General features: G+C 41.1%; 1 protein-coding gene across 1 annotated transcript in view; it reads right to left on the bottom strand.

The window, feature by feature from the left end:
• LOC126416144 (NACHT domain- and WD repeat-containing protein 1) overlaps nt 1-27,534 on the bottom strand; it is a 613,147-nt gene that overhangs the window by 96,796 nt on the left and 488,817 nt on the right. Inside the window, exons 11-14 of the mRNA XM_050083692.1 lie at nt 23,341-23,468; nt 22,430-22,664; nt 12,040-12,132; nt 4,411-4,554 (exon numbers count right to left, since the gene is read on the bottom strand). Of these exons, the coding sequence (XP_049939649.1) occupies nt 4,411-4,554; nt 12,040-12,132; nt 22,430-22,664; nt 23,341-23,468 (600 nt within the window). The remainder of the gene's footprint in view (nt 1-4,410; nt 4,555-12,039; nt 12,133-22,429; nt 22,665-23,340; nt 23,469-27,534) is intronic.

Here is a 27,534-nt window from a genome sequence, read left to right as displayed (position 1 = left end):
TTTCTACTCCCATGGCCTTCTTTCAGCTTAAGTCTTTCTGTGCTTTGTCAAACTCTTCATGCAGTATCATATCTCCCATTTCATCTTCATCTATGTCCTCTTTCATCTCCATAATATTGACCTCGAGCACCTAGCCCTTGTATACTCCTTCCACCTTTCCTTCTTTGCTTGGAAGTGGTTTTCCATCTGAGCTCTTGATATTCATACAAGTAGTTCTCTTTTCTCCAAAGGTCTTTTTAATTTTCCTGCATGCAATATCTATCTTACCCCTAGTAATACATGTCTCTACATCCTTACATTTGTCCCCTAGCCATCCCTGTTTGGCCATTTTGCACTTCATGTCAATCTCATTTTTGAGACATTTGTTTTCCTTTTTGCTTACTACGAGAGCGCATTCAGCAGACCCGACGGGACTTGGCAAGCACAAACTGTAAGTTAATGTCTCTCCATATTACGATCAGTAATAAACTGTGCAGCGGTGACTGGGATAAAATTGATAGACTACTGCATGATACCATGGGGAAGCGTATGTTGACGACGTCTAGTAGACAGAAGAAGAAGTTTGATAATTTGCTACCTAATCAGACTGTTCGGCATTTAGACGTTTCCCGGACCGTTATCAATTTGTCCAAACGTTCGTTATCTGACGATGAGCCATCTGTGCTTGCCAAGGGAGGAAATTTTGCTGTTAGTCCGCATTTTGTCCCCACGGAAGAAATTATAGCCAATGTAGAAGCAGGAATTTGCAGTGTAGATTCTGTAACAGCTGAAGAAATCCATATAGAAACAGTGAGAATATTAGCCAATGCAAAACTGCCGGAAAGTAATATAACTGTGGGTGAGAGAAGAGCTTTAAAACTCCTGAATGACGATGATAGTATTTTGGTTCTCCCAGCTGACAAAGGAAGCACAACGGTGGTTATGGATGTGGCCGACTATCAGAAAAAAATTACGTATCTACTGGATCCGCAAGCATATAGGAAGCTGAATAAGGACCCCACTAACAACGTTCTCAGAACTGTGTCGCGGTTAATAAAAAAGTCCTCCATTGAAGAGAGTGTACAGAAAGGTCTCTGCAGTTCGGTTGCGCTACCACCGAGGCTTTATGGATTGCCCAAAATTCATAAAGAAAATGTTCCGTTAAGACCGATACTAAGTGCCATTGGTTCGCCCACCTACTCGTTAGCCAAGTTTTTGACTACGCTGTTAAAATCACATGTGGGCCGTTCGGACTCGTATATAAAGAATTCAACACATTTCATCAGCAGATTGAATGGCATAGTGGTCCAGCCGGAGGACATATTGGTCAGCTTCGATGTGGTATCGCTGTTTACCATGGTTCCACTTAATGATGTATTGGAACAGCTGGATCGAATTTTTCCTGTCGATATTTTAGAGCTGTTTAAGTGTTGTTTGACGACCACATACTTCAAGTGGAATGAACAGTTTTATGAGCAAATGGATGGCGTGGCTATGGGAAGCCCCCTAAGTCCCGTAATTGCAAACTTCTTTATGGAGAAATTCGAAGAACAGGCCTTAGGTACTGCCAGCAAGAAACCAAATGTATGGTTCCGATACGTGGATGACACGTTTGTGTTGTGGAGACATGGTAGGGAGGAACTAAGCCGGTTCCACGAACATCTGAACAGTATAAACTCAAGAATTCAGTTTACAATGGAGGAGGAGGTAGACGGCAAACTACATTTCCTCGATGTGCTTGTGTTTAGAAACAAAAATGGTAGTTTGGGCCACTCAGTGTACCACAAACCCACGCACACAGACCGTTACTTGCACCGGGATTCGAACCACCACCCACAACAGAAGCGGGGTGTTATCAAGACGTTAGCGGACAGAGCTAGAAATATTTGTGAACCTGAGTTGCTCGACGCTGAGATGGAACATCTCCACAATGCACTAACGAAGAACGGATATTCGTCCGCCGAAATAAAATGTGCGTTGAGGCAGCCATGCAGAAATCATACTAACGTACAGGCTACTGCAAAATCTAAGGTTTTCCTGCCGTTTGTTAAAAATGTAACGGAAAGAATAGGGAGGATCTTGACGAAGTGGAATATTACTGTAATTTACAAGCCCACCAGGAAGATACAGGAATACCTTAGGCCGGCCAAGGACGCTCGCAAACCATTGGAAAAATCTGGAGTGTATAGGATCCCATACAGCTGTGGTGATGTTTATGTGGGTACCACCAAAAGAACTGTTTCTAAACGTTTGGAAGAGCACAAGGGAAATTGTAGAAGAGGAGAAACGGAACGATCAGCTGTTGCGGAGCATGCTTTCCAGCCAGGGAACCACAATATTCGTTTCGAGGAGACGCAAGTACTAGCGGCCATGAGCGGATACTACGAAAGGCTATACAGGGAGGCAATCGAAATCGCTAAACACCCAAATAATTTAAACCGAAAGGAGGAGGGCGTCAAACGGTATATGGATGCCGATGTTAAAGAAGATGTGTACCACTCGTCCACTACTGGGTGATGGCAACGGCGATCGACGGCGACGGACAGCGGCCAATTGCACTGACGTTTTCAAAACACGTGACGTCACGCCGCGGCGCGGGGGCGCGCGGACACGGAATTTAGCGGCAGTCAGTAGCGAACCAGTGTGTGTGTTGGACCTTCCATCAAGCTACGGACCCCCTTGAAGATGTCTCCCGCAGTCAGAGACGAAACGTTGGGAATCACCACAGAATTCATCAACTGACCACGGCATAACAGCCCGGATAATTAAAATTTTAATACCATGGTTTATTTCCATCACTGGATGTGGTGGCTACTTTAATAGTGAAACTCCTATAACACAATATTATAGCTGATATGAAACAAAACTGAAATAACAATGATTATGGATTTGTCTGAATGTAGGCTTTGGTGATGTAACATGTTTCAACAAATTCCATATTCATCACCTTCTGGTGAAGCCACTCTTCGCCAGAAGATGGAGAGTGTGGCACTCATTGAAACACTGTGGTATCTCAATACTGTCACCAAGCTGGAAACCTGAGATCTTTTCATCTTATATCCAACTGATACTAGTACTATGAGACTGATGTAGCATATGTAATTACAAAAGAAAATGTGGAGTGACACAAAATATTCATTGACAATATAATGTAACAGGGTAGATAAAGGAATCTATTCACCAGATAGTGGTAAAAGAACAAATACAGGGAAAGTTTTAACTTACACAAGCATTTGGGACCAGTGGCTCCTTCTTCCAGCAGATGAGTTGAAGGAGAAGGAAGAGGGGTAAAGAAAAAGGAGTGGAGAGGTTTAGGAAAAGGGCTACAGTTTGGAAAAGTCACCAAGTCACCTTTTCCTTCACCCCTCTTTCTCTCCCTTTAACTCTTCTGCCAGAAGAAGGAGCCACTGGCTCCAAAAGCTTCCATAAGTTAAACCTTTTTCTATGTGGGTCCGCTTGCTGCCACTTGGTGAGCAGATTTTTTTATCTATGCAGTTACATTATAGTGTCAAAAATTGATTATTTTCATTGTTAAAAACATTCATTGAGATATTTGTTTGGGACGCCTCTCTTTTTGTGCAACTGAACACAAAGTTTCTGTTTTGGGGTAAATTGTATCTGCTGTAACACGTCTGAAGCCTTGGTCACATTAGTGAGAGCCCTACAAACTGTGCTGCTTAGTCATACGATCAGTATCAGAAACTATCAGAGATGAAAAAGACTACTATCTGTATCTACATCACTACTCTGCAAGTCACAATGAATTGCTTGGCAGAGGTTCATTGAACCACTTTATTTCTCTTTCATACTACTCTTGAACAGTGTGCAGGAAAAATGAACACTTAAGTCCTTCAGTGCGGGCTCAGATTTCTCTTAAATCATTACAATGATCATTTCTCCATATGTATGTGGTTGTCAACAAAATATTTTCATATTTGCAAGAGAAACTTAGAGCCTGAAATTTTGCTGCTACAAAAAGTGCCTTTGTTTTTATGACTGCTACCTCAACTCACATATCATATCGATGACACTCTCTCCCCTGTTTCAAGAAAATATAAAATGAAGTGCCCTTCTTTGAAATTTTTTGATGTCCTCCATCAATCATATCTCATACAGATCCCACCTCGTGCAGCAGTAATCCAGAAGAGGATGAGCAAGCATAATGCAAGTAGTCTCTTTAGTAGACATGTTGCGTTTCCTAAGTGTTCTGGCAATGAGCTGCAGCCTTTGGTTAGCTTTCCTGACAACCTTACCAGATATTAAACAGTGAACGCCTGTCTTTGAGTATGGGGTATAAGTAATTGGTGTAGACATTACCTCTATTTAACAAACAGTTAATAATAGGAAATAAGACATTTAGAACTTCATCATTAACTTAACAAAATACAGAATGATGTATATCAAAAATTAAACACATCAATTTTCACTCACTTTTATGTACTGCGCCTTTGCACCAAACCTCTCCTTTAGTTCTGTGAAGAGAGGACTGTCATCAGCTACGGACACAATTAACTTGACACTCTCTGGTAGAGTAAGCGGAAGCCAGTCTATTGTTTTGGAGCCATACTCTCTTATCTAAACAAAAAAACACTGAATATTACTGCCTCAAGAACAAAATAATGTTAAGTTGCATTTACATATCTATAAGAACAACACATATTGTGTATTATTATGGTAAAGAGAAATTAAAAATAAATTTTATTACTAAATAAAATGTAGAAAAATTTTCAGATGGTCTTTGCTCTGGAGACAAAAAATTAATTATTATTAAATTACGAGGGCAGTTCAATACGTAATGCAACACATTTTTTTTCTGAAACAGGGGTTGTTTTATTCAGCATTGAAATACACCAGGTTATTCCCCAATCTTTTAGCTACACAACACTATTTTTCAACGTAATCTCCATTCAATGCTACGGCCTTATGCCACCTTGATATGAGGGCCTGTATGCCTGCACGGTACCATTCCACTGGTCGATGTCGGAGCCAACGTCGTACTGCATCAATAACTTCTTCATCATCCACGTAGTGCCTCCCATGGATTGCGTCCTTCATTGGGCCAAACATGTGGAAATCCGACGGTGCGAGATCGGGGCTGTAGGGTGCATGAGGAAGAACAGTCCACTGAAGTTTTGTGAGCTCCTCTCGGGTGCGAAGACTTGTGTGAGGTCTTGCGTTGTCATGAAGAAGGAGAAGTTCGTTCAGATTTTTGTGCCTACGAACGCGCTGAAGTCGTTTCTTCAATTTCTGAAGAGTAGCACAATACACTTCAGAGTTGATCGTTTGACCATGGGGAAGGACATCAAACAGAATAACCCCTTCAGCGTCCCAGAAGACTGTAACCATGACTTTACCAGCTTTTTCTTGGTAGGGGAGTGGGTGTGGCGCCACTCCATTGATTGCCGTTTTGTTTCAGGTTCGAAGTGATGAACCCATGTTTCATCGCCTGTAACAATCTTTGACAAGAAATTGTCACCCTCAGCCACATGACGAGCAAGCAATTCCGCACAGATGGTTCTCCTTTGCTCTTAATGGTGTTCGGTTAGACAACGAGGGACCCAGCGGGAACAAACCTTTGAATACCCCAACTGGTGAACAATTGTGACAGCACTACCAACAGAGATGTCAAGTTGAGCACTGAGTTGTTTGATGGTGATCCGTCGATCATCTCGAACGAGTGTGTTCGCACGCTCCGCCATTGCAGGAGTCACAGCTGTGCACGGCCGGCCCGCACGCGGGAGATCAGACAGTTTTGCTTGACCTTGCGGCGATGATGACACACGCTTTGCCCAATGACTCACTGTGCTTTTGTCCACTGCCAGATCACCATAAACATTCTGCAAGCGCCTATGAATATCTGAGATGCCCTGGTTTTCCGCCAAAAGAAACTCTATCACTGCCCGTTGTTTGCAATGCACATCCGTTACAGATGCCATTTTAACAGCTCCGTACAGCGCTGCCACCTGTCGGAAGTCAATGAAACTATACGAGACGAAGCGGGAATGTTTGAAAATATTCCACAAGAAATTTCCGGTTTTTTCAACAAAAATTGGCCGAGAAAAAAAATGTGTTGCATTACTTATTGAACTGTCCTCGTACAAATAGGAACAGAGTGGAAGAAATTGAAAAGTGTTGGACATTTTTTAATTCCTTTTCTATTTAACTGATTTATAGCACACAGGAAAGATTACAGTGGAACAGAAGTAAAAATTAACAAAGGACTATATCAAATGAGATTCAGTTTATATATATCTGAATTAGTATAGACTGGAAATAGGAAGTGGGAATACTTGTCGCATAGTGCAATCCTACACCCTAATAGGAAGGAGAATCACATGTTAGCAGATCTTTGATGTGAAGCAACATGTACGCTGCATATTTTCGTGTTACGATGGTATAAATTCGAATTCCACCAAACACCACATGTTACTTTCCGAAGCATTAAAATCGATATTGCGACGCGCACACTGGACTCGCATTCGGGAGGACGACGGTTCAATCCCGCACCCAGCCATCCTGATTTAGGTTTTCCGTGATTTCCCTAAATCGCTCCAGGCAAATGCCGGGATGGTTCCTTTGAAAGGGCACAGCCGACCTCCTTCCCCTTCCTTCCCTAATCCAGTGAGACCAATGACCTCGCTGTTTAGTCTCTTCCCCCAAAAAAATCCAATCCAAAAATTGCGACGCACTTTTGTAAGCCAGTCACAGCTCATGTGATGTGATCTCACCAGCTGATGACAGCATTTGACATGTGATGTAGTCAGCCAATAGCAAGATCACTTTTAAGTAGCGTGAACACACACATAAAAAAAGTTAATGGCTTAAATTAATATACATATTGTTGCTACATGAAAAGCAAAGCTTTCACATATAATATTGGTCTCGAAGATTATTAAGCTGCAAGAGAAGCTAAGCTTCCACATATAACGTTGATCTTTTTTGCACGTCATACATCACATAAATGTGGCAGTAAAATTTTTAATAACAATGTAAATGTCTGATCTTCTGGGCTCGAAATTCTTCAGATGGTCGTCCCCAAAGAGTTGATTTTTAAATGAGAGTCAAACGTTCTGTGATCTAAGAAATTCGTCGTACAGTCTCGCATATAGTTTATCTTACATAAAAGGAAATTTACTTTGAAAGTAATGCTTTTTAAAGCAATATTCCCAATATTTTTCCGTTACCTATTAGAAATAGGTTCATTTCAGCAGTTGCCAGAGAGTGCCAGATAACAGGTGTCACTGAACTTGCGCAGCTACGATGATGCAGGAAGCCCACGTGTTCGTACACGTGAATCATTAAAAGATCTTGCATTAAAACGAATCTAATGTAAACAGCTGTCATGTCATGCTCATTGGAGGCAATTTGTTGTTAAGAAGCATTGCACAGTCTTCCTACGGCCTCTGACACACTTTGCTGTTGGCAGACACTTGTATGAGCACCGTGTTTTGTTGTTGTATATGGCGCATTTCCTTTGCGACTTAAGTTTTATTTTCGTTTTTTTCTCTCATTAATGTTTTGTTGCTGCAGTAATATTCTGCAGAAGCGGGATACAGTAATATTCTTTGTTAGAGTATTGGTTCTTACCAGTCAAAATCAAAAAAATTTAGCTTAAAACTAAAACAATGAAAAATTCCCAGAATTCAAAAAAATTCCCAGGTTTTTCCCGGTTTTCTCCCAGATGAAAAAATTACCGGCTTTTTCCCAGATCTCCCGGTTGTCCTGGGTCATATACACCCTGATTTATTTTTTTAATTTGAGCACTTCTCTTTTGGTCTTCCATGTTTAATGTTCCTTCTTTGTTCTTGTACAAATTGTATATTAACTATCCTCCCTTAAACCGCATACCTCAATTTCTGTGGATCTCAAACATACTGCACCACTTCCCATTGATGAACGCTACTTCCAGGATGACAAGTGTTGTGATAGTATATAGTGGAGGTGCCGAGTCGCAGATAGGCACAACTAAAAGACTGTCACAAATAAGCTTTCATCCAAAGAGGCCTTTGTCGCAAATAGACAACAAGAGCACACGCGCGCGCGCTTGAGCACACACGCACACAACTGCAACTCACACTCACATGAATGCAGTTTCTGGCAGCTGAAGCCACACTGCAAGCAGCAGCAGCAGCAGTGCATGATTGGATTGGCAACTGGATGAGGGTAAGGAGGAGGCTGGGGTGGGGAGGGGGCGGATAGCAAGGTAGGGGTGGGGGGACAGTGAAGTGCTGCTGGGGAGCACACAGGTCCAGGGTGGAGAGAGGATAGAGCAGCTATGTGAAGTTGGCAGGGAAGGGCGGGATGGGGGGGGGGTGGTGGGGGGGGGGGGGGGGGAGGAGGGAGTAGCAGGAAAGCAGAGAAGTAACAAGACTGGGTGCAATGGTGGAATGAGGGCTGTGTAGTGCCAGAATGGGAACAGGGAAACGGCTGGATAGGTGACAGTGACCAATGAAGGTTGAGGCCAAGAGGGCTACAGGCATGTAGGATAACCTGCAGGGAAAGTTCCCACATCCACAGTTCAGAAAAGCTGGTGTTGGTGGGAAAGATCCATATGGCACAGGCTGTGAAGCAGTCATTGAAAGGAAGGATGTTGTGTTAGACAGTATGCTCAGTAACAGTGTGGTCCACTTGTTTCTTGGCCACAGTTTGTCAGTGGCCATTCATGCGGCCAGACAGCTTGTTGGTTGTCATGCCTGCATGGACTGTAGCACGGTGGCTGCAGCTTAGCTTGTAGATCACTTGACTGGTTTCATAGGTAGACCGGCCTTTAATGGGATAGGTGATGTTTGTGACTGGACTTGAGTAGGTGGTGGTGGGATGATGTATAGGACAGGTCTTGCATCTAGGTCTATTACAGGGATATGAGCCATGAGGTAAGGGGTTGGGAGCAGGGGTTGTGTAGGGATGGACGAGTGTATTGTGTAGGTTCAGTGGACGGCAGAATACCCCTGTGGGAGCGGTGGACATTTCTCATTTCAGGGCATGACAAGAGGTAGGGCTACCTGGGAAACCAGTCATGTAATCTGCAAGCTAAGCTGCAGACACTATGCTCCTATGAAAGCATGACAACTAACAAGCTGTCTGTCCACATGGATGGTCACCGACAAACTGTGACCAAGACACAAGTGGACCTGTTGCTGAGCAGGCTGCCTCAATGACATGTTTCACTTCAATGACTGTTTCATGGCTTGTGCCATATGGATCCTTCCCACCAACACCAGATTTTCTGAATTGCACTGGTGGGAACTTTGCCTGGAATATATCCTACATGCCTGTAAACCTCCTGTCCTCAACCTTTGTTAGTCATTGTACTCCCCTATCCACAGCCCTCATTCCATCAATGCACCCAGTCTTTTTACTTCTCTCCTTTTCCGCTATGCCCCCTCACCACCAACTCTCCCCTGTCCTCCATCAAACCTCCTGACTGTACATAGTTCATAGCTGCCCTACACTCTCTCCACCTCATCCCTGCGGGCTCCCCAGCAGCACTTCACTGTCCCCCACCCCTACCCTACTATCCTTCCCCGTCCCTCCCCCACCTTCTCCTTACCCACCACTCAATCGCCACTCCCATCATGCACTGGCTCTGCTCCACACAGTGTGGCTTCAGTTGTCAGAGACTGCAATCATGTGTGAGAGTCGCATTTGTGTGTGTGTCTGTCGTTTATTTTTGACGAAGGCCATGCTGGCTGAAAGCTTATTGTGACAGCCTTTTAGTTGTTCCTATCTGCGACTCAGCATCTCTGGTATATGGTGAGTGGCAATTTTCCTTTCCATAATACTGTTATAAGGGAACTTTCTTTAGTGGTGCAGAAGGTAGTACATCATAAAAATATTGAAAAATATAAATTAATTTTATTGCAAAATTTCATATGTTTGTGCATTTGGTCAAACATTCTTAACCAAAATTCTTCTGGGGACTGGATATAATGCCATTCTCTGATTGGCTCAATCCACTCCTCCCACAGTGTCATTGTAGTCTGGCACAAGCTTTGGCTTTATTATTTTATTTGAGACCTTCTCAGTCATCAGCACCATATCCATAGTATGGATAGTTGAAGAAATACTAGGTCCTGTTTGTCCTTCCAACACATGCTGGAACCTTTCCTCATCTTTCAGCTCAGTTTCCCTCTTTCGTAATTTTTGATTTCAGAGAGATTGTGGCATCTCTTTCAAGCTCAGTTCTACTATTCCATAACTACAGTGGGGTTCAAAAGCAGCAAATTTGCTAATTGTGGGGATGTGTAGAAGTTATCTGTCCTCAGACGGGAACCTTTCATCAGGAGCAGTTTTAGTTGTGAAGACACTGGAAAATCTGAAAGTCTGCACCCAGCTTTGTCTGTTTACAAGAGTATAATTGTCAGCAAATTCTTATAAAAAAGTGTTCAGATATTTGAGGTTCATCATCAGTAAAAGGAATTGCATGGTAGTGATTAGCAGACAATGGAAATCTTGGGGGAACACAATCAGTATTTGGATCAACAATATGACATACTCTCGTCTGGGCCGATCTATATCTCTGTCTTCCTCACATTCTCCCTCACTTGATGAAGGTTCAAAAAGAGTCATCACTAGACTATGAAATAGAGAGGTCTTCCCTCTGCTCTTCCTCACTGAAATAACCACTTTTCAATTTAAAAACCTGCAAGCAGACATAATACTGCAACAGCTGCACCAAAATGCTACCAAAGAACATTACAATGTTGCAGTGACTATAGAAACTCTACTGATGTGAGTCTAATATTGTTGGAAACATATCCCTCATCTCCCAAGCCTTCTACAGGATTCACAATCACAAGCCAGTAACAATGCACTGAAACAAAACACATAACAGTAAACCTGCTAACTAGTGGCATCAGAAGGAACTACCATTATAATCAGGATGCTGGTGCTAACTAGCATCAGCAGAAGGAATTACAGTGATTGTAATCGGAATGGTGGTACAGGAAGATGCAGAATTTCAGATCCTGAGTTATCTTGGGAAGATATTTCTCAGCAAAACAGTTTCAGCAGTTTAACTCGAGTTCTCTCGAGATAAACAGTTAGGAGGTTCACCTTCCTAATGATTTGCAGTTTTTTCATTGTTTCTAATTATTTTGTTTCTACAATTTGCTTTAACTTTAATGGTTTTAGTGTACAGATACTTGTAAATGGATAATAATTAGTGACATGCTTAAGGAACTGACATTTACTTCACACTCAGTATCGAGATACAGGTAAATCCATAGAAGAAATGCTGATACACGATGTTTTTAATTTGTTTTCAAATGTTTGGAGATGACAAACTTTCTATTGCAAGCCAATTGGCAATTTTTAATGATTTTTGCACTGAAACACAGTACTTCAGTGACACATGAAATCATATCAAATCATAACACTCACTCCTGACTGAGAGAAACAAAGACTTTCATTTCAATTAAACTAGATGTTTTCATTTGAGGAAACTCCACAAGTATAGTACATAAGTAATCTCAGCACATTTACTTCTTGACAAAAGATGTTTAAAGTTTCACACTTTTGTAACTTTCTTTTTTTAATTTTATTTATTTATTTATTTTTCCAACATAGAAAGACCCTAAAGCTATTCCATAAACTGCAGAAATTGCTATGGTAACATAAAAAAAACTTTTTTTTTTTTTTACAGGTAAGCTCCACCCTATTGGTTCAGAACAATTATGTTAGTAATGGTCATACCAACAAGTTGTAACTGAGATTTTTCTACAAAGCACAACCACATTACAAACTACTGTGCAAGACTGAAATAAATGGTTGTAGCTTTGTCATAAGGTGCACTGAGAAGTATATTTTTTTAGTTCTTGATGGATGCTTCTCAATGCAACTCATGACAGAGCTATGAGCATTTATTTCAATTATAAAACAAGTTGCAGATCTATTTTTCACCTGCAGCATGCTGCAAGTTCATAGTATGCAAGATGCCATTGGTTTTCAGCAATGACTGATTGATTTTTTTTACAGCTTGTCCAGCATATTTTAAGAATCTGATTTCCATAATTTGATTGAAATGCCATCAAATCTGCAAGTGCAGTAATTGAGACTAACCTGATCTATACCATCTATCATGATGATCTGGGGACGCTGTAAACAAGCTGCAGCTAAAAGAGCTGGTAACTTCTCAGACAGGCTTTTCACATTCTGAATGAAAGAACAGATTAACTACATCAGTACTCAAATATGTCTTACAGCTTAAATAATAATGTAAGATAATATTAGAAAGGAATCATCGAAAAAAGGCTACAAAACAGATTTACTGGAAAGAAATTATTTTATTCATGTAAAACTATGTATGCAGTGTTCCACTCTGTGGATATATTTCATAACGAAAGAAAATGATGCTACTACTCTAATATTTCTTAGAATTAAAAAAAAAAAAAAAAAAAAAAAGATCAAAATATTTCTGTTAGTCTTTATTTTCTCTTCTCTTTTTTCTTCTTTCTTCATTACATTAACATCAGTAACATCAGAGAGAGAGAAAGAGAGAGAGAGAGAGATAGCCACGCAAGGATAATAGTTTTTAATTTCTTTAATTCAAAATCAATTTTGATTTTAGAACTTCTAGCCCCATTTACAGAAGCACCTGTTCACACAGAAAAATTTTCCATAATTTCATCAGTACATATGCAGTGTAACAGCAATATTCGTATACTAAATATTACGAAATGTAAAACCTACCAGTCATAAGACCAGATTAAAGTTCTTGTTCTTAAGTCAGACTATAAATGAAATTACAATTACTCTTTGTCAAAACCAAATATAAGCCAGTAATATTTTCTGACTTAGGTGTGTTAACGTCATTGTATATAGCTGGCAACCAATTTACATTGAATTAAGACCAGTTAATGTGGAAATGTGTATACCACTCTACAAGCATGAGCCATTTATGGTGTTAAAAACGAACCTCTACGATATAACTTTCCTGCATTCTGGCACTACCATTGCATTGTGCAGGGTACCTGCTGAGCACATAGCTGTGGAGCCATTGCAGTCTGTGATCATAAACATTTACTGCTTATGCCTTATGTCTGTAGTATCTGCTGTATGCCGTACACACACAGTGTCTTCTTCCTCCTTGTAAAGAAAACATCAAGTAGGGTATTTTTTTCAAAGCTTTCACAGTTTGTAGGGAAGCTTTTGATGCTGAGTTGAATGTGATCAACATCCTCTCTGACAGGAAAATTTATCATACTACCTTCTGGATGACTGTGTATTGGCAAATGTATTATTGTGATGATTAACACATGAATTTCCTCCAACTTATACAGACTCACTGCATTTTCTCTAGTTTCATATATGGGCTGTGTATCCAACCAAAACCTACTTCAATTACAGGTGTCATATCCATTGCTAAGAATATTTTCTTCCTAATTCCTGTTGTCATATGCAGGCCCTCTTGTGATCAGCATATTGCTGACCTCTGTCTGTATTACCTGCCACATGTTATCACACTCTGCAACTATAACATGTGACATGATATCACACCCTGAGTCTCTCTAAGCTTTATACAGTTACTCAAGTAGACAGCTTGTTTGAAATAAGGAAACTTGTTAGACATCATACCATAGTGTGTTTCATTTTCAAGTGCTCTGTACTGTTCAAATGGTGATTAATTTTTAAACCATTTACTTCAGACATGCAAAGTAGGTTTAGAATAAAATTTCATGTGCTACACAACTGTCATATTGGCTGTGCTCTTGATTTTAATAGGTGTATAGGTAAAAATGTAATTAGAGAAATTTGGTTCTACAACTCAGAAACCAAAGTGAGACAGTGGCAGCACCTATGAGGATCTGTTTATAGCAGGGGCATAACCAATGTCCATGACTGGCACTTAAGCTCAGACTCATTGCTTTGCTTTCACAATCATGGAAGAACAGAATGTTGTACTGCTTGCAGGAACAGTGTAATGTGTCAAAATATAATTAGGCACTGAAAGGAAAAAAAGTCCATGTCATGTCAACTGATACAAAGACTGCCATCAAGTAGTGTAACAAAATATAACTGTGGATGGAAATAATCTGTAACAGGGCAAAAATGCTTGATATGGAAAAGACTGACAGAAAAACTGAGAAGAGATTGAGATTACTGCAAAAATACTGTGGCTATTTATCAATCTCACAAGCTTTTGACTCACGGATGAGTGTGAAATATTGTTGATGGGGGAAAGAAGCATTCTTTTTCATACTTTGATTCTGTGTGACATAAATGCTCATGCCCTCCGCAGTGCAATAATATAATAAAAAGTATCGATCATGGAGTTTGATGTTTGTCTTGTAGAAAATTATGCAACAGAAGAGAAAAGACTCTTAGCAGACAAGGGATTTGATAATAATTCTCAGACATTTTCTGGGGTGCATTTTCATTTAAATGAACGACACAAGAAAACTACACAAACTGATAGAGAAGAAGTCTGCTTGAAAAACAAAGTATGCTGAGAAACCTGATATGAAGGCAAAAACTTGCAACATACCAATATGAGTTCTATCAAATGTTTAGGCTTATTCCATAATGAAGAATTGGAGAACGTAGGAGTTTGCACAATAAGGATGAGACAGGTTATTATCTAAAACCAATTTAAAAGGTGCATACCATTAAAAAGCAAAAGCAAAATTAACTTAGGCCTTTAACTAGGTCAGTTCTGAACACAGATGGAAAATACAAAGATGAACTACTGTGTTGACAAACACATACTGAATGTTTCAGATGCTGTAACATCAAATTTGCATGTGAACTACAAAAAACACCATATATATTGGATCAAAAAACAAAAAGTATGAATAAGATTTCGTTTGTGATTCACAAAAACTGTTTGTTCAGATAAAAGAGATAGACTGGAAGTACATCAACAACAAACAATGAGAGAACATTTAACACATTTCAATGTCTGAACGTATCTCACTTTCTTTTTAAATCAGAGCAACCAAAAGTCTAAGTTTTTCTTTGAGAGATTTATTCCTCCGTTTCAACAGCCAAAATTCAAATAGATACCAAAGAAGCTGAAAAGAAAAATTCAAACAATGGAAAATTCAGGATGGAATATAACAATATTACGAAAAGGAAAGTTGCTACCCACCATACAGAGATGCTGAGTTGCAGACAGGCACAACACAAAAACTGCCACAAATAATCTTTTGGTCCAACATTGCTTTTGTTGAAAATAGACAACACACACAAACACAACTCCCACAGACATAACTGCAATCTCTGGCAACTGAAGCCACACTGCGAGCAGCAGCAGCAGTGCATGAGGAGAGTGGCAAATGGGTGGGGGTAAGGACAAGGATGAGGCAGGGAGGAGGAGGGTAATAGGGTAGGGGTGGGGGATAGTGAAGTGCTGCTGTAGAGCATGCAGGAATGAGGTGGAGAGAGGCTAGGGCAGCTAGGTGCAGTCGGGAGGTTCAACGGAGGGCAGGGGGCAAGGAAGAGGTGGGGAAGGGTGGGGGTATCAGAAAAGGAGAGAAGTAAAAAGACTGGGTGCAATGGTGGAATGAGGGCTGTGTAGTGCTGGAATGGGAACAGGAATGGGGCTGGATGGGTGAGGACAATGACTAACAAGGCTGAGGCCAGGAGGGTTACGGGAACGTAGGATATATTCCAGGCAAAGTTCCCACCTGCGCAATGCAAAAGAACTGGTGTTGGTGGGAAGGATCCATATGTCGCAGGCCGTGAAGCAGTCATTGAAATGAAGGATGTTGTGTTGGGCAGTATTCTCAGCAACAGGTTAGTCCATTTGTTTCTTGGCCACAGTTTGTCAATGGCCATTCATGCGGACAGACAGCTTGTTGGTTGTCATTCCCATATGAAATGCAGCACAGAGGTTGCAACTTAGCTTGTAGATCACATGACTGGTTTCAAAAGTAGTCCGGCCTCTGATGGGATAGATGATGTTTGTGACAGGACTGGAGTAGGTGGTGATATTCTGCCATCCACTGAACCTACACAATACACTCATCCATCCTTACACAACCCCTGCTTCCAACCCCTTACCTCATGGCCCATATCTCTGTAATAGACCTAGATGCAAGACCTGTCCCAAACATCCTCTCACTGCCACCTATCCCAGTCCAGTCACAAATATCACCTATCCCTTCAAAGGCATGGCTACCTGTGAAACCAGTCATGTGATCTACAAGCAAGCTGCAAGCATTGTGCTGCATTCTATATGGGCATGACAATCAACAAGCTGTCTGTCTGCATGAATGGCCAGTGACAAACTGTGGCCAAGAAACAAGTGGACCACCCTGTTGCTGAGCACACTGCCCAACACAACATCCTTCATATCAATGACTGCTTCACAACCTGCACCGTATGGATCCTTCTTACCAACAGCAGCTTTTTTGAATTGCACAAGTGAGAACTTTCTCTGCAATATATCCTATGTTCCTGTAACCCTTCAGGCTTCGATATTTGTTACTCACTGCCCTCAACTGTCCAGCCCTTTCCCTGTTTCCATTGCAGCAAAACACAGCCCTCATTCCATCAATGCACCCAGTCTTTTTACTTCTCTCCTTTTCCACTAACAGCCCCCCCACCCCCCCCCCCCCTCCCCTGCCCACTGTCATACTTCCTGACTATACCTAGCTGCCCAACCTCTTTCCACCTTGTCCCTGTGTGCTCTCCAGCAATACTTCACTGTCCCCCACCCCTACCCTACTATCACTCCCCCACCCCACCCTTACTATCCCTCTCCCACCCCAACCCAGCCTCCTCCTTACCCCCACCCAGTTGCACTCCCATCATGCTGCACTGGTGCTGCTGCTTGCAGTGTGGCTTCAGCTGCCAGAAACTGCAGTCATGTGAGTGTGAGTTGCATTTAAGTGAGTGTGTGTGTGTGTGTGTGTGTGTGTGTGTGTGTGTGTGTGTGTGTGTGTGTGTGTGTGTGTGTGTGTGTGTGTACGCATGCTTGTTGTCTATTTGTGACAAAGGCATCTTTGGATGAAATATATACAGGGCTATTACAAAAGATTGAAGCGATTTCATAAATTCACTGTAGCTCCATTCATTGGCATATGGGCACGACACACTACAGATACATAGAAAAACTCATAAAGTTTTGTTCAGCTGAAGCCGCACTTCAGGTTTCTGCCGCCAGAGTGCTCGAGAGCTCAGTGAGAGAAAATGGCGACAGGAGCCGAAAAGCGTATGTCGTGCTTGAAATGCACTCACATCAGTCAGTCATAACAGTGCAACGACACTTCAGGACGAAGTTCAACAAAGATCCACCAACTGCTAACTCCATTCGGCGGTGGTATGCGCAGTTTAAAGCTTCTGGATGCCTCTGTAAGGGGAAATCAACGGGTCGGCCTGCAGTGAGCGGGCAAGTTTCACGTGTAGCCCGCGGAAGTCGACGAATAAAGCAAGCAGGGAGCTAAACGTGCCACAGCCGACGGTTTGGAAAATCTTACGGAAAAGGCTAAAGCAGAAGCCTTACCATTTACAATTGCTACAAGCCCTGACACCTGATGACAAAGTCAAACGCTTTGAATTTTCGACGCAGTTGCAACAGCTCATGGAAGAGGATGCGTTCAGTGCGAAACTTATTTTCAGTGATGAAGCAACATTTTTTCTTAATGGTCAAGTGAACAGACACAATGTGCGAATCTGGGCAGTAGAGAATCCTCACGCATTCGTGCAGCAAATTCGCAATTCACCAAAAGTTAACGTGTTTTGTGCAATCTCACGGTTTAAAGTTTACGGCCCCTTTTTCTACTGCGAAAAAAACATTACAGGACACGTGTATCTGGACATGCTGGAAAATTGGCTCATGCCACAACTGGAGACCGACAGCGCCGACTTCATCTTTCAACAGGATGGTGCTCCACTGCACTTCCATGATGATGTTCGGCATTTCTTAAACAGGAGATTGGAAAACCGATGGATCGGTCATGATGGAGATCATGATCAGCAATTCATGTCACGGGCTCCACGCTCTCCCGACTTAACCCCATGCGATTTCTTTCTGTGGGGTTATGTGAAAGATTCAGTGTTTAAACCTCCTCTACCAAGAAACGTGCCAGAACTGCGAGCTCGCATCAACGATGCTTTCGAACTCATTGATGGGGACATGCTGCGCCGAGTGTGGGAGGAACTTGATTATCGGCTTGATGTCTGCCAAATCACTAAAGGGGCACATATCAAACATTTGTGAATGCCTAAAAAATCTTTTTGAGTTTTTGAATGTGTGTGCAAAGCATTGTGAAAATATCTCAAATAATAAAGTTATTGTAGAGCTGTGAAATCGCTTCAGTCATTTGTAATAACCCTGTATATAACTATTGAAGATCAAATGCACCCCTTTGAGCTTGGTGTTTTGTCAGAATGTAATCATAATGTTACTCTTGGATGGGACTTCTTGAAAGCATCACAATGTTGTAGACTGTGATAGATAAGAACTCTAAACTATCAAAGCTATTCCAACATGCACATAGAACCAAAGCAGCTTTTTTGAATTGCTTTGAAGATGTTGTTATCAAATCATCAGCACCAAGATGAGTTTCAGTTGTTAATCGAGCTGATCTTTCATGCTAGGAAGGTTTTGTTAGATGTGTACACAAAAGTATTCCAGCAAATTATCACAAGCACTGTAGGTTGGCTAGGGAGAACTCTGGATAACTAGTTGTCAAGAGCAGCCACAACTCATCCGTAAAGGTATTTACGTAGGGACAGCTGAAAGTCCAGGTAGGGCAGCTTTATGTCATCAATGAAGAGCAATGCTCAAAATCCACTAAAGACAATGCAATGGAGGAAGGTGCTATCACACTGCCAATAGAATATGGCCTGAATGAGGAACATCATCAGCAAGTGATGGCCATTTTGTGACAATTTTTGGCTGCTTTCAAATCCAGAGTGGAGAAAAGACAGACCAAGTGGCCCACAGTAAAACAATGTATCAACACTGGGGACCATCCACCAATTAGCCAGTGCTCTTGTACAGTGTTGCTGCCTTAGTCATGGATAAACTGGGAGCGAGTGGAGAAGATGCTGCAAGATGGCATCTCTGAACTTTCAGAGTCCTTGTTCCTCTCCTGTGGTCCTTGCAAAGAATAAGAATGGCACATGGCATTTCTGCATTGACTACCAGTGACTGAACAAAATCACAAAGAAGGATTTTGTTCTGGGGTAACCATAAACACTAGAACGAAGAGGTGGCATGAAAAAGCAGAGAAGACTGTGAGGAAACGGTGGCCAATTGTGCGTGGAATCAGACTGCGCTGCACCAGGTGCACCCCCTGCAACAAGTGCATATAAATGACGCTCCTGCTAGACTCGGCAGCTCATATCAGCCCGAGTCTGCAACGTGACTAGTGCTATGCTGTCAGAGTTGTATCGTTTCCTTGGACTCACTGTGCAGCCAGAACGGTACTGTTTTCATGTTGCCTCTCGTTAGTGACATTTGCTGTAATAAAGTTAAGTATTGTCAATTTGCTTTCTGGAAATAAAATTAATAATGGTATTTGCCTGAGTTGTATACGATTCCAAGAATGCTGCATCCTGTAGGCACCCCACTAGGGATGAGTGGGCAAGACCCCACAGATATGTATCCACTGCCATACACTATTGACACCCCTGACTAACAGAAAGGAGCAAAGTATTTCTCCTCTGTGGACATGCAGACAGGCTATTGGTGAATCGAGATTGACAAGGTCAACCAAGAAAAACTGCCTTCATAGCTCCTGAAGGCCTTTATGAGTTTAAGGTTATGCTGTTTGGACTGTATAATGCTCCAGCCACTGTTGAACATATGACGAAAACCTGCTTTAACACCTTAAATAGATTATGTGTCTTTGCTATCTGGGTAACGTTCTCATTTTTCGAAGATATTTGAAGAATACCTAAGTTGCCCAACAACAGTGTCGAATTCTGTCCAGACTGAAAATCTCTGCCTAAATCTGAAAAAGTGCCAATTCATCACCCAAGACTGAGTTTGGCCTGATCCAGAGAAAATAAGAGCAATCACAGATTTTCCAGCTCTTTGGCACATTCATGATGTGAGAAGTTTTCTAGGAATGTGTTCATATTAACAGTGATTCAAAAAGGACATCTGTACCAAGGCGTATGCCTTGGAAGAACTACTGCAGGGAGACAAAGCATTTTCTTGGAATGTGGCACAACAAAAACCTTTCCTTGTCCTCATGGAGGTGCTAACATGTTCTCCAGTTTTAACACTGTATGACAAGAATGCTGACACAGAGCTTCACACTGATCAACAAATTCTGGCCAAATTTATTCCGCAAACCATCAACCACTATGTTGGACCACCTTTCTCTATGGTGGCTGAATAACCATGTGGATCTGTTAGTTCGACTGGTGAGATGGGCACTGAAACTACAGGCATATGACGCCACAGTGGTATAAAAAAGTGGGCACGAGCACAAGGATGCTCACTGCATTCCAAGGAATTCTTTGGTGAAATACAGCTGTAGGGATAAAATATCAGTCATTGCTGCATTAAATGGCAGTGATGCTGAACAGAAGGATGGTCCAGCCCTGCTGAAACCCATAAAAGCCTTGAAGATGGAGGGACCAACCAAAGTAGAATTCCAATTAATAAATGGAGCAGAGTAAAGAGGAACTATAATCCAATGGGGCAGTAATGGTGCTCGTCATCCCAGGCCAGCTATCCTGAAGTATTTCCTTGATGATCCAATATCTGGTTATCAGGACAGAATCAGACACAGGTATAACTGGCCCGGTTTCTACTGATCTGTTGGGCACTAAGTGAACCACTGTAAGGAATGCCAATGATGGAAGCATGTGGCGTAGTTACCTCCAGGGCATCTGGTATCACTCCTGCCTGCAGCAGCACCATTCCACTGAACTGGAATTGACCTCTTGGGGAGGTGCCTGAAATCGACAAATGGGAATCAATCAATAATAGTCTGCACTGACTTCCTCATCTGCTATGCTGTCACCAAAGCTGTACCAACTGCTGAAGCTCCAAAAATTGGAAAGTTCCTTCTAGAAGACATAATTCTGCAGCATAAAGTACCCCATGTTATGATATCCAATTGTAGAAAAGTTTTCCAATCAACACTTTAATAAGACACTGGCAGATATGCTGTCATATATACTGATGTCAGGAAGGGAGACTGGGATACAATACTGGTCTCTGTGACATGCACATACAACATGGTGAAGCCAGACACTACACGTTTCACACTTCCTGCTCCACAGTCATGATGCTGAAATGGCCATGTATACACTGTACCTGTTTCAACCGAATGGTACTCAGAATGACTGCGGGGAACACCTTGTCACTAGGATCAAAGAGGTATATGGGCCCTGAATGCCCAGGAAAAGGACCAAGAGTGCCACAATGCCAAGCAGCGACCAGTGAGATACAGACCAGGGGACTTCATTCGGATTTTTACACCACTGTGGAAATGAGGACCATCAGAAAAATTACTAAAGCCTACTTTGGGTCCTAATGCATCCTTTGTCCTTTTTGAATGTCACATATGAAGTCAGGGATTATGACCCTTCATCAAGAAGACAGAGGTGCAGAGACATCATGCATATTCTCTGTATGAAGTCCTGCTACAGTACAGAGACGAAGATTTGTGAAAGGCGATTCAAGGAAACTGAAGATCCACCAATGATCACAAAGCTTTGAGGGAGGGGATATCTTTGATGCTCATCATAGTGAAGAGGCTGTAAGAACATGAGTATAATATGAAGATCTTCCAGTGTTATCACACACAAGACCACTGGCAGGTTTTGGATCCATGGTGCTGTAGTTGGCTCCAAGGAGAATTTCTGAAACAGCACCTTGCTGTTTCTTCAGGAGAGGGAATAATGACACATGCAGTAAGTGGTTACCATCACTGGATTGTGTGCTGTGGGTTACAGTTCAAATATGACCACCAGCAATTATTTGAATGTGTGTATATTCTAGGAAATTCCTTGTGTGTGTAAATACCAGCATTCTGGAATATTCAATGGTTGTTTACATAGCTGCAAAGGCTGTGCACAAGTTGTGTTCTGTGCTGGTTCTACACTGGTGTCACTAATAAGTGTACTTTCGCTTCTAAGTGCTGTACTTCATTGATGAACCTGCTGTCATATTTCGGTTTGATTGTTATTTCAATATGACAATATTATACAGAGATAAAATGTGTATGGTAATTGGCAGGAGATGATGTTAGAGATTTAATAAAACTACACAAAAAACAACAGAGGAGATCACAGAAAATAATAAATTAAAGTAATGATAATGGTAAAAGGCTAGACTGGCTTACTAAATTCAGAAACAAAGGAAAGCATTTAAAAAGATTAATGATATAGAAAGATGAAATATGGTATGAGACACAAATAACTCATCAAGTGTTAGTTACACAGAGTCAAGTATCTCTTAAGAAAAAAAAAATCCCATATCCTTTCAACAGAACATTAGAAATATAGCAGACAGTAATTTAAACTTGTCAAGCCAGTTTACCTGTGTTGCCCAACACTGGTGACCCACGCTCACAACAGATATCTGGTCAGCAATTCCAGAGAGCAGCTGTTCCACTGTTCTACTTCGAGATGACACTCCCACAAATCTGATTGCAAGCACTGCTTCAGGTAGCCAAGTGTGGCAACACTGAGCAGCACGAGCCATGAGTGTACTCTTCCCGCAGCCATGGCATCCAGACAGAATCAGTGGCTGTCGATAATCACCTGTCAGGTAGCTGAAATATGATGTCGAGCTCCATAAAGAGGAACCAAAAATCTAAGAGCTAAACAAAGTGAACATTTCATTATTAAGTGATGTAGCCGTAAGTTTCAAATCTTCTGTAGAGTTTCAAGAAACAGTACTTAAATTTTTTCTAAGATTGTTTTACAGACATGTAATACCACAGGAAATAATATAATTTCAGTAAAACAAAAAATATATATCACATTTATTTATCTTGAGCCAGGATTACTCATCATAATACTTCATTACGCGACAAGAAGCCATACTTCTTCACAGCCAAGGAATATGTTCTAAGGACAGTCAGTCAATCACTCTCTCACTCATGTTGGTCATTTATTAATCTCCTGCTTCCCACACTCCCTGCTCCTAGGCACTTTATCTGTCACTCCTTATCTACATATGTACATAAAGCATTTAAAATTGAGAAATTAACTATGTGAGTGAGCAATAACCGATATTCACTACACAAACAGTCAGATAATGTGGATTAATTGGCAATTACTTGCAACTTATGACAATCAACAGCTGTCTGCTTACTGTCACTTGGCTAGTGACTGGCTATCACTCCATAATTTAACATGGAAATTGCAACACTGCACTGAACTATAAATATACATGCATATGAAGCACACTGTTGTTAGAGTGTTGTTCCCTCAGAAAGAACTCACCTTCTAATATCATTGAGCACAGCTTCACGGTTCACACTGCTCTGAGCAGCTTGCTGACACACACCAGTTTGTAACATGAGCTCCTGCAAAAGCTGTCCACTGATGCCATAGCTGGACTTAAGCACCATCTGCAATATATTATTGAGTATTTAGAGAAGCACTTAAGTATCCTTAATAACAAAAATGCACAGAATTCTACGGAATTGAGACCAAATGATAACTTATCGTATTAACTACAAAACAGACTTAGGAATGCCGGACTTAGAATATAAATCTGTATTGGTTCTTCTTCTGGGAAGAACAATGGCTTAAAGTTCACAGAGTTGTACCACTGTGTGCCACGTTGAGATTTGGCTATAACTTTTGCCCATTGTGGTCAGAGTCAGAAGTCCAGTCAGAAAATGAAAAATAGAGGAAAAAGTTCCTGTAGCTGCATATTTCTTTTCCAGTGGTAGGATAGTGCAACGTGAAGGACATGCTAACAATCTTGACTGGTAAGGTATGAGTGTAGGTGTGGAGGTGCTTTTGAAGATCAGTTTAAGTTTTTCTTAATTAAAATGAGAACTGCAGCTTCTAGCAAAAATGTTTCCCAGTATAAAATGGAACTACATCAAACCTCCTACAAAAATGGCCATATTAATTTTTTTTCAAGGACTAATAGTTTCCATATTGTAGGGGATGGAAAATTCACAGATTATTAAAAAGTAGTGTTTTAATGGTACAAAATTAATGTCTATTGTTAAATGAAGTGGATTAAGAACAAATGTTAATTGTGTGTATCACATCTAAGTGCAGTAAAATGGTGTTAAGGCATAAGTTGTGTTCTGGGGGTGTAAAAGAGTGGAAAGGGGGTGGAGAGTAGAAGTGTGAGGGATGGAAGGTTGCCGGATTGTGGTCATGCACTTTTCTCCTTCACCGGTCTGCAAACTGAATCATGAGGAGGTGATTCCCCACTCTCTCTACCACATGAAATAACAAAAGAACAACTACAGGATATTTTATAAAGTAATACCAAAACTTCTGCAGTTCACCCTATGAATCACTGGTAACAAAGTGTGTGGAAATGCCAGGAGAAGTTTATTTTTCCACAGAGTGCATTAATGCTACATGGAATACAGAAATGTGTTACTAACAATGTAATGCAAGAAGCGAATATGGACAGAATGTATGTAAATCTCTGCAGGTTGTTCTACACTGCTAGAGGGGAAATTGATTCTTAAGTCATCCTGTACAGCAGCTATGGGATTCTTCCAGAAAAGGTAACTTTCCCCACCATGTGTGCTGCTCGCTTTTCAGTTCACAGACAGACTAAACCTTCCCAACATTGCTGTCCAGTTCTCCAATATGAACAGGCAAAATAAATTTGCTGGGCTCATGTGTATATAGTGAAGTTATTTTCAGTTTAGTAAGTGACTACTTACTTGTGGTTGTCTAGTGAGCTAGTATGTAAGGAAGTTTCACAGCCAGAGCTGTTAATTATCTATTACAATGAAGGGCCTGTCCGAAGTGTGCAATGCTGACAATACATATTCGACAATGTTGACTTACTAGTCTTCACTATAAAGGGCTAGAACACGTTTCACAGCATGAGAGGTATAAAACACATCAAGCCTCTCAACATCTTAAGAGGCATAGAAACTTCAGTTGGCTCCCTCTATACAGTAGTAGGTCACTTAGCTGTTATGGAACTTCACATTTCGTACCATAAGTCAAGCAATGCATTACATCAGGTTACTGTTCTACATTTGAACTTGATCATTCCTCTTCCATCACACATATTGATGTCCATCTTGCAAGATATACAGTGGTTGTGTGATAAGTGGCTTCAATCAGTTCAGCCCATTCTACAAATGACAGCAATTCTTGAATGGAAGAGACTTACATAGCCGATCAGTAACACAATTAATGGTAACAGAACTGCAGAAACTTTTTGGTCATTCACTATTTCACAACCAAGTGACCACAATGCCAATAACATTGCCACAGTGGTAATGCTGATTCCTGTCAGATCACTGAAGTTAAGTGCTGTTAGGCTTGGCTAGCACCTGGAAGTATAAGCGTCCAGGTATGCCTAGTGCTGTTGGAAAGTGGGTTGCACTCAGCCCTTATGAGGGCAACTGAGGAGCTGCCTGACTGACAAGTAGCAGCTCTGGTAGCAAAAACTGACAACAGCTTCAACAGCAATGTACTGAGCACATTCCCTTCCATTTCTACATCCAGTGACGCCTATTCGTTCAGGATGACATGACAGTTCGTCGGTACTGATGGGCCTTTCACGGTTGTTCAGAGTAAGTGACTACAACACAGAACACAGTTGCAAGCCTTCACATTGTGCTGTCAATGATGGACAGCAACACGATGTCATATTTACCAATCCAATTCCTCTCCCACTAACACTACATAGGTCACATTTACAAATTAAGCACATCTCAGCCATTGTTTATGGCAATGCATTTTACACAAAAGCTCATTTAACAAAAGAAAACAAGTACTCACTTAATAAACTGAAAGTACCTCCACAATGTAAACATGAGCTCAGTGAATTTATTTTGTGTAATTACAAACATGAACGGGACTGGAAAGGTTGAGGAAGTATAGACTGTTCATAAATTGAAAAGTGAGCATTGCTCATGGTGGAGGAAGTTTCCTTTCTCCATAGAACAGTACAACTGCCATGAAGGTTGACTAAGAATCAATTTCCCTCCTAGCAGTGTAGAACATTGTACAGAGATTTACGTAGAATCTGTCTATATGGTTTTCTAGCACTAGTATTATTGGTAACTCATACCTGTATTCATTGTAGTGTTAACACACTTTTTGGAAAATAATGGCCTCCTCTCCTCCGGGGTGTCTGCATACTGCATTGCCAGTGATTCATAAGGCACACTGTGGAAGGGTCAGTATAATTTCGTAATGCACCTTGTAGTACCTTTGGTGATAAGAGTGGGTACTCATTTGCTCATTCTTCAGTTGGCAGATCTATATGAGGGGTGTGCATGACCATAATCTGGTGACCTACCGTTTAGACAAACAGAAAATATGTGGCAAGTATGAAGAAGGCAAATATAAGTAAAATACAAGATGAAACAAGAAAAACTTTAGTGACCTTATAGGACTTGAAAATGAAAATAGGACATGCAAATGGAAGATAAGCAGCATATCAATATACTTAACATCACTCACTTGTAGTGAAGGGGCCTCCTGTGGAGAAGCCACTGTTTTGCAGGGCAGTCATGTGAAATTTCATAGCGAACAAATACGAGGATGCATGGTAGCTGCTCACATTTCAGTTCTTCCTTTGCTAGCTACTATTATCTGACTTTGCCTTTATAGACTGATCTATGACCACCACTACTGTTTACCTAAACTGGATTGGACTTGTGTTTCGATAGTAACTGTCAAGCTTTCTAGTTACCGCAGAGTGATGAGCCTGTTACCTACACTCCATAAAGTGGTACAACATTTCTGTACAATACTACTATTTGATGAGCATTCGGTTTACCTGAAACTGTGCCTAATATTAAAACTGCAGAATGTATGTATAATGGTGTAGTTACATTTGGGCTTACATTAGTTTCAGTCAGAAACTGTTATTGCTCAAATTTGCGGACTAGTGGATGATTTAATCTGTTGTTACAGAATGCTATTTTTGTGTTCAATAAATGTTTGTTGACCATAAGTGAGGGTTATAACACAACCTTTAAAAAAATGAAATAAAATAAAAAATGAGAGTTTCAGGCAAATAACAGGAACTTGGAAGCATATTGGGGTTGCATCACATAGTGTAATGTAGAGGGAGAGATCACCTTTACTACTTCAACTGGAAATATGTGTGGCATTGCATAAAACTGTTGGAAAATCCCTCAAAGAGGATGCAAGAAAATACAATGAAGAATTGATAAGAGAAATGTTTGAAAGCAACGTGGTATTCAAAAGCTGTTAATTGAATACAAATTATGAAATTATTATATATAGCCATTTCACTTAAAATTTGTCTCAGAAACTTAGTTGTGGTATGACTAGTCCAGAAAAATTAACCTGTTGGTATTTTCTGTAATCCTGCCAAGAGCCGCGCTGGGTAGCTGTGTGGTCTAGGGCACCTTGCCACAGTTTGCGTGGCTCCCCTCATCGGACGTTCGAGTCATCCCTCGGACGTTGGTGTGGGTGTGTGTGTGTGTGTGTGTGTGTGTGTGT

Source organism: Schistocerca serialis, chromosome 8 (genome assembly GCF_023864345.2).
Source record: "Schistocerca serialis cubense isolate TAMUIC-IGC-003099 chromosome 8, iqSchSeri2.2, whole genome shotgun sequence".
Taxonomy (NCBI): domain Eukaryota; kingdom Metazoa; phylum Arthropoda; class Insecta; order Orthoptera; family Acrididae; genus Schistocerca; species Schistocerca serialis.
This window is presented reverse-complemented; position numbering and strand designations above follow the sequence as displayed.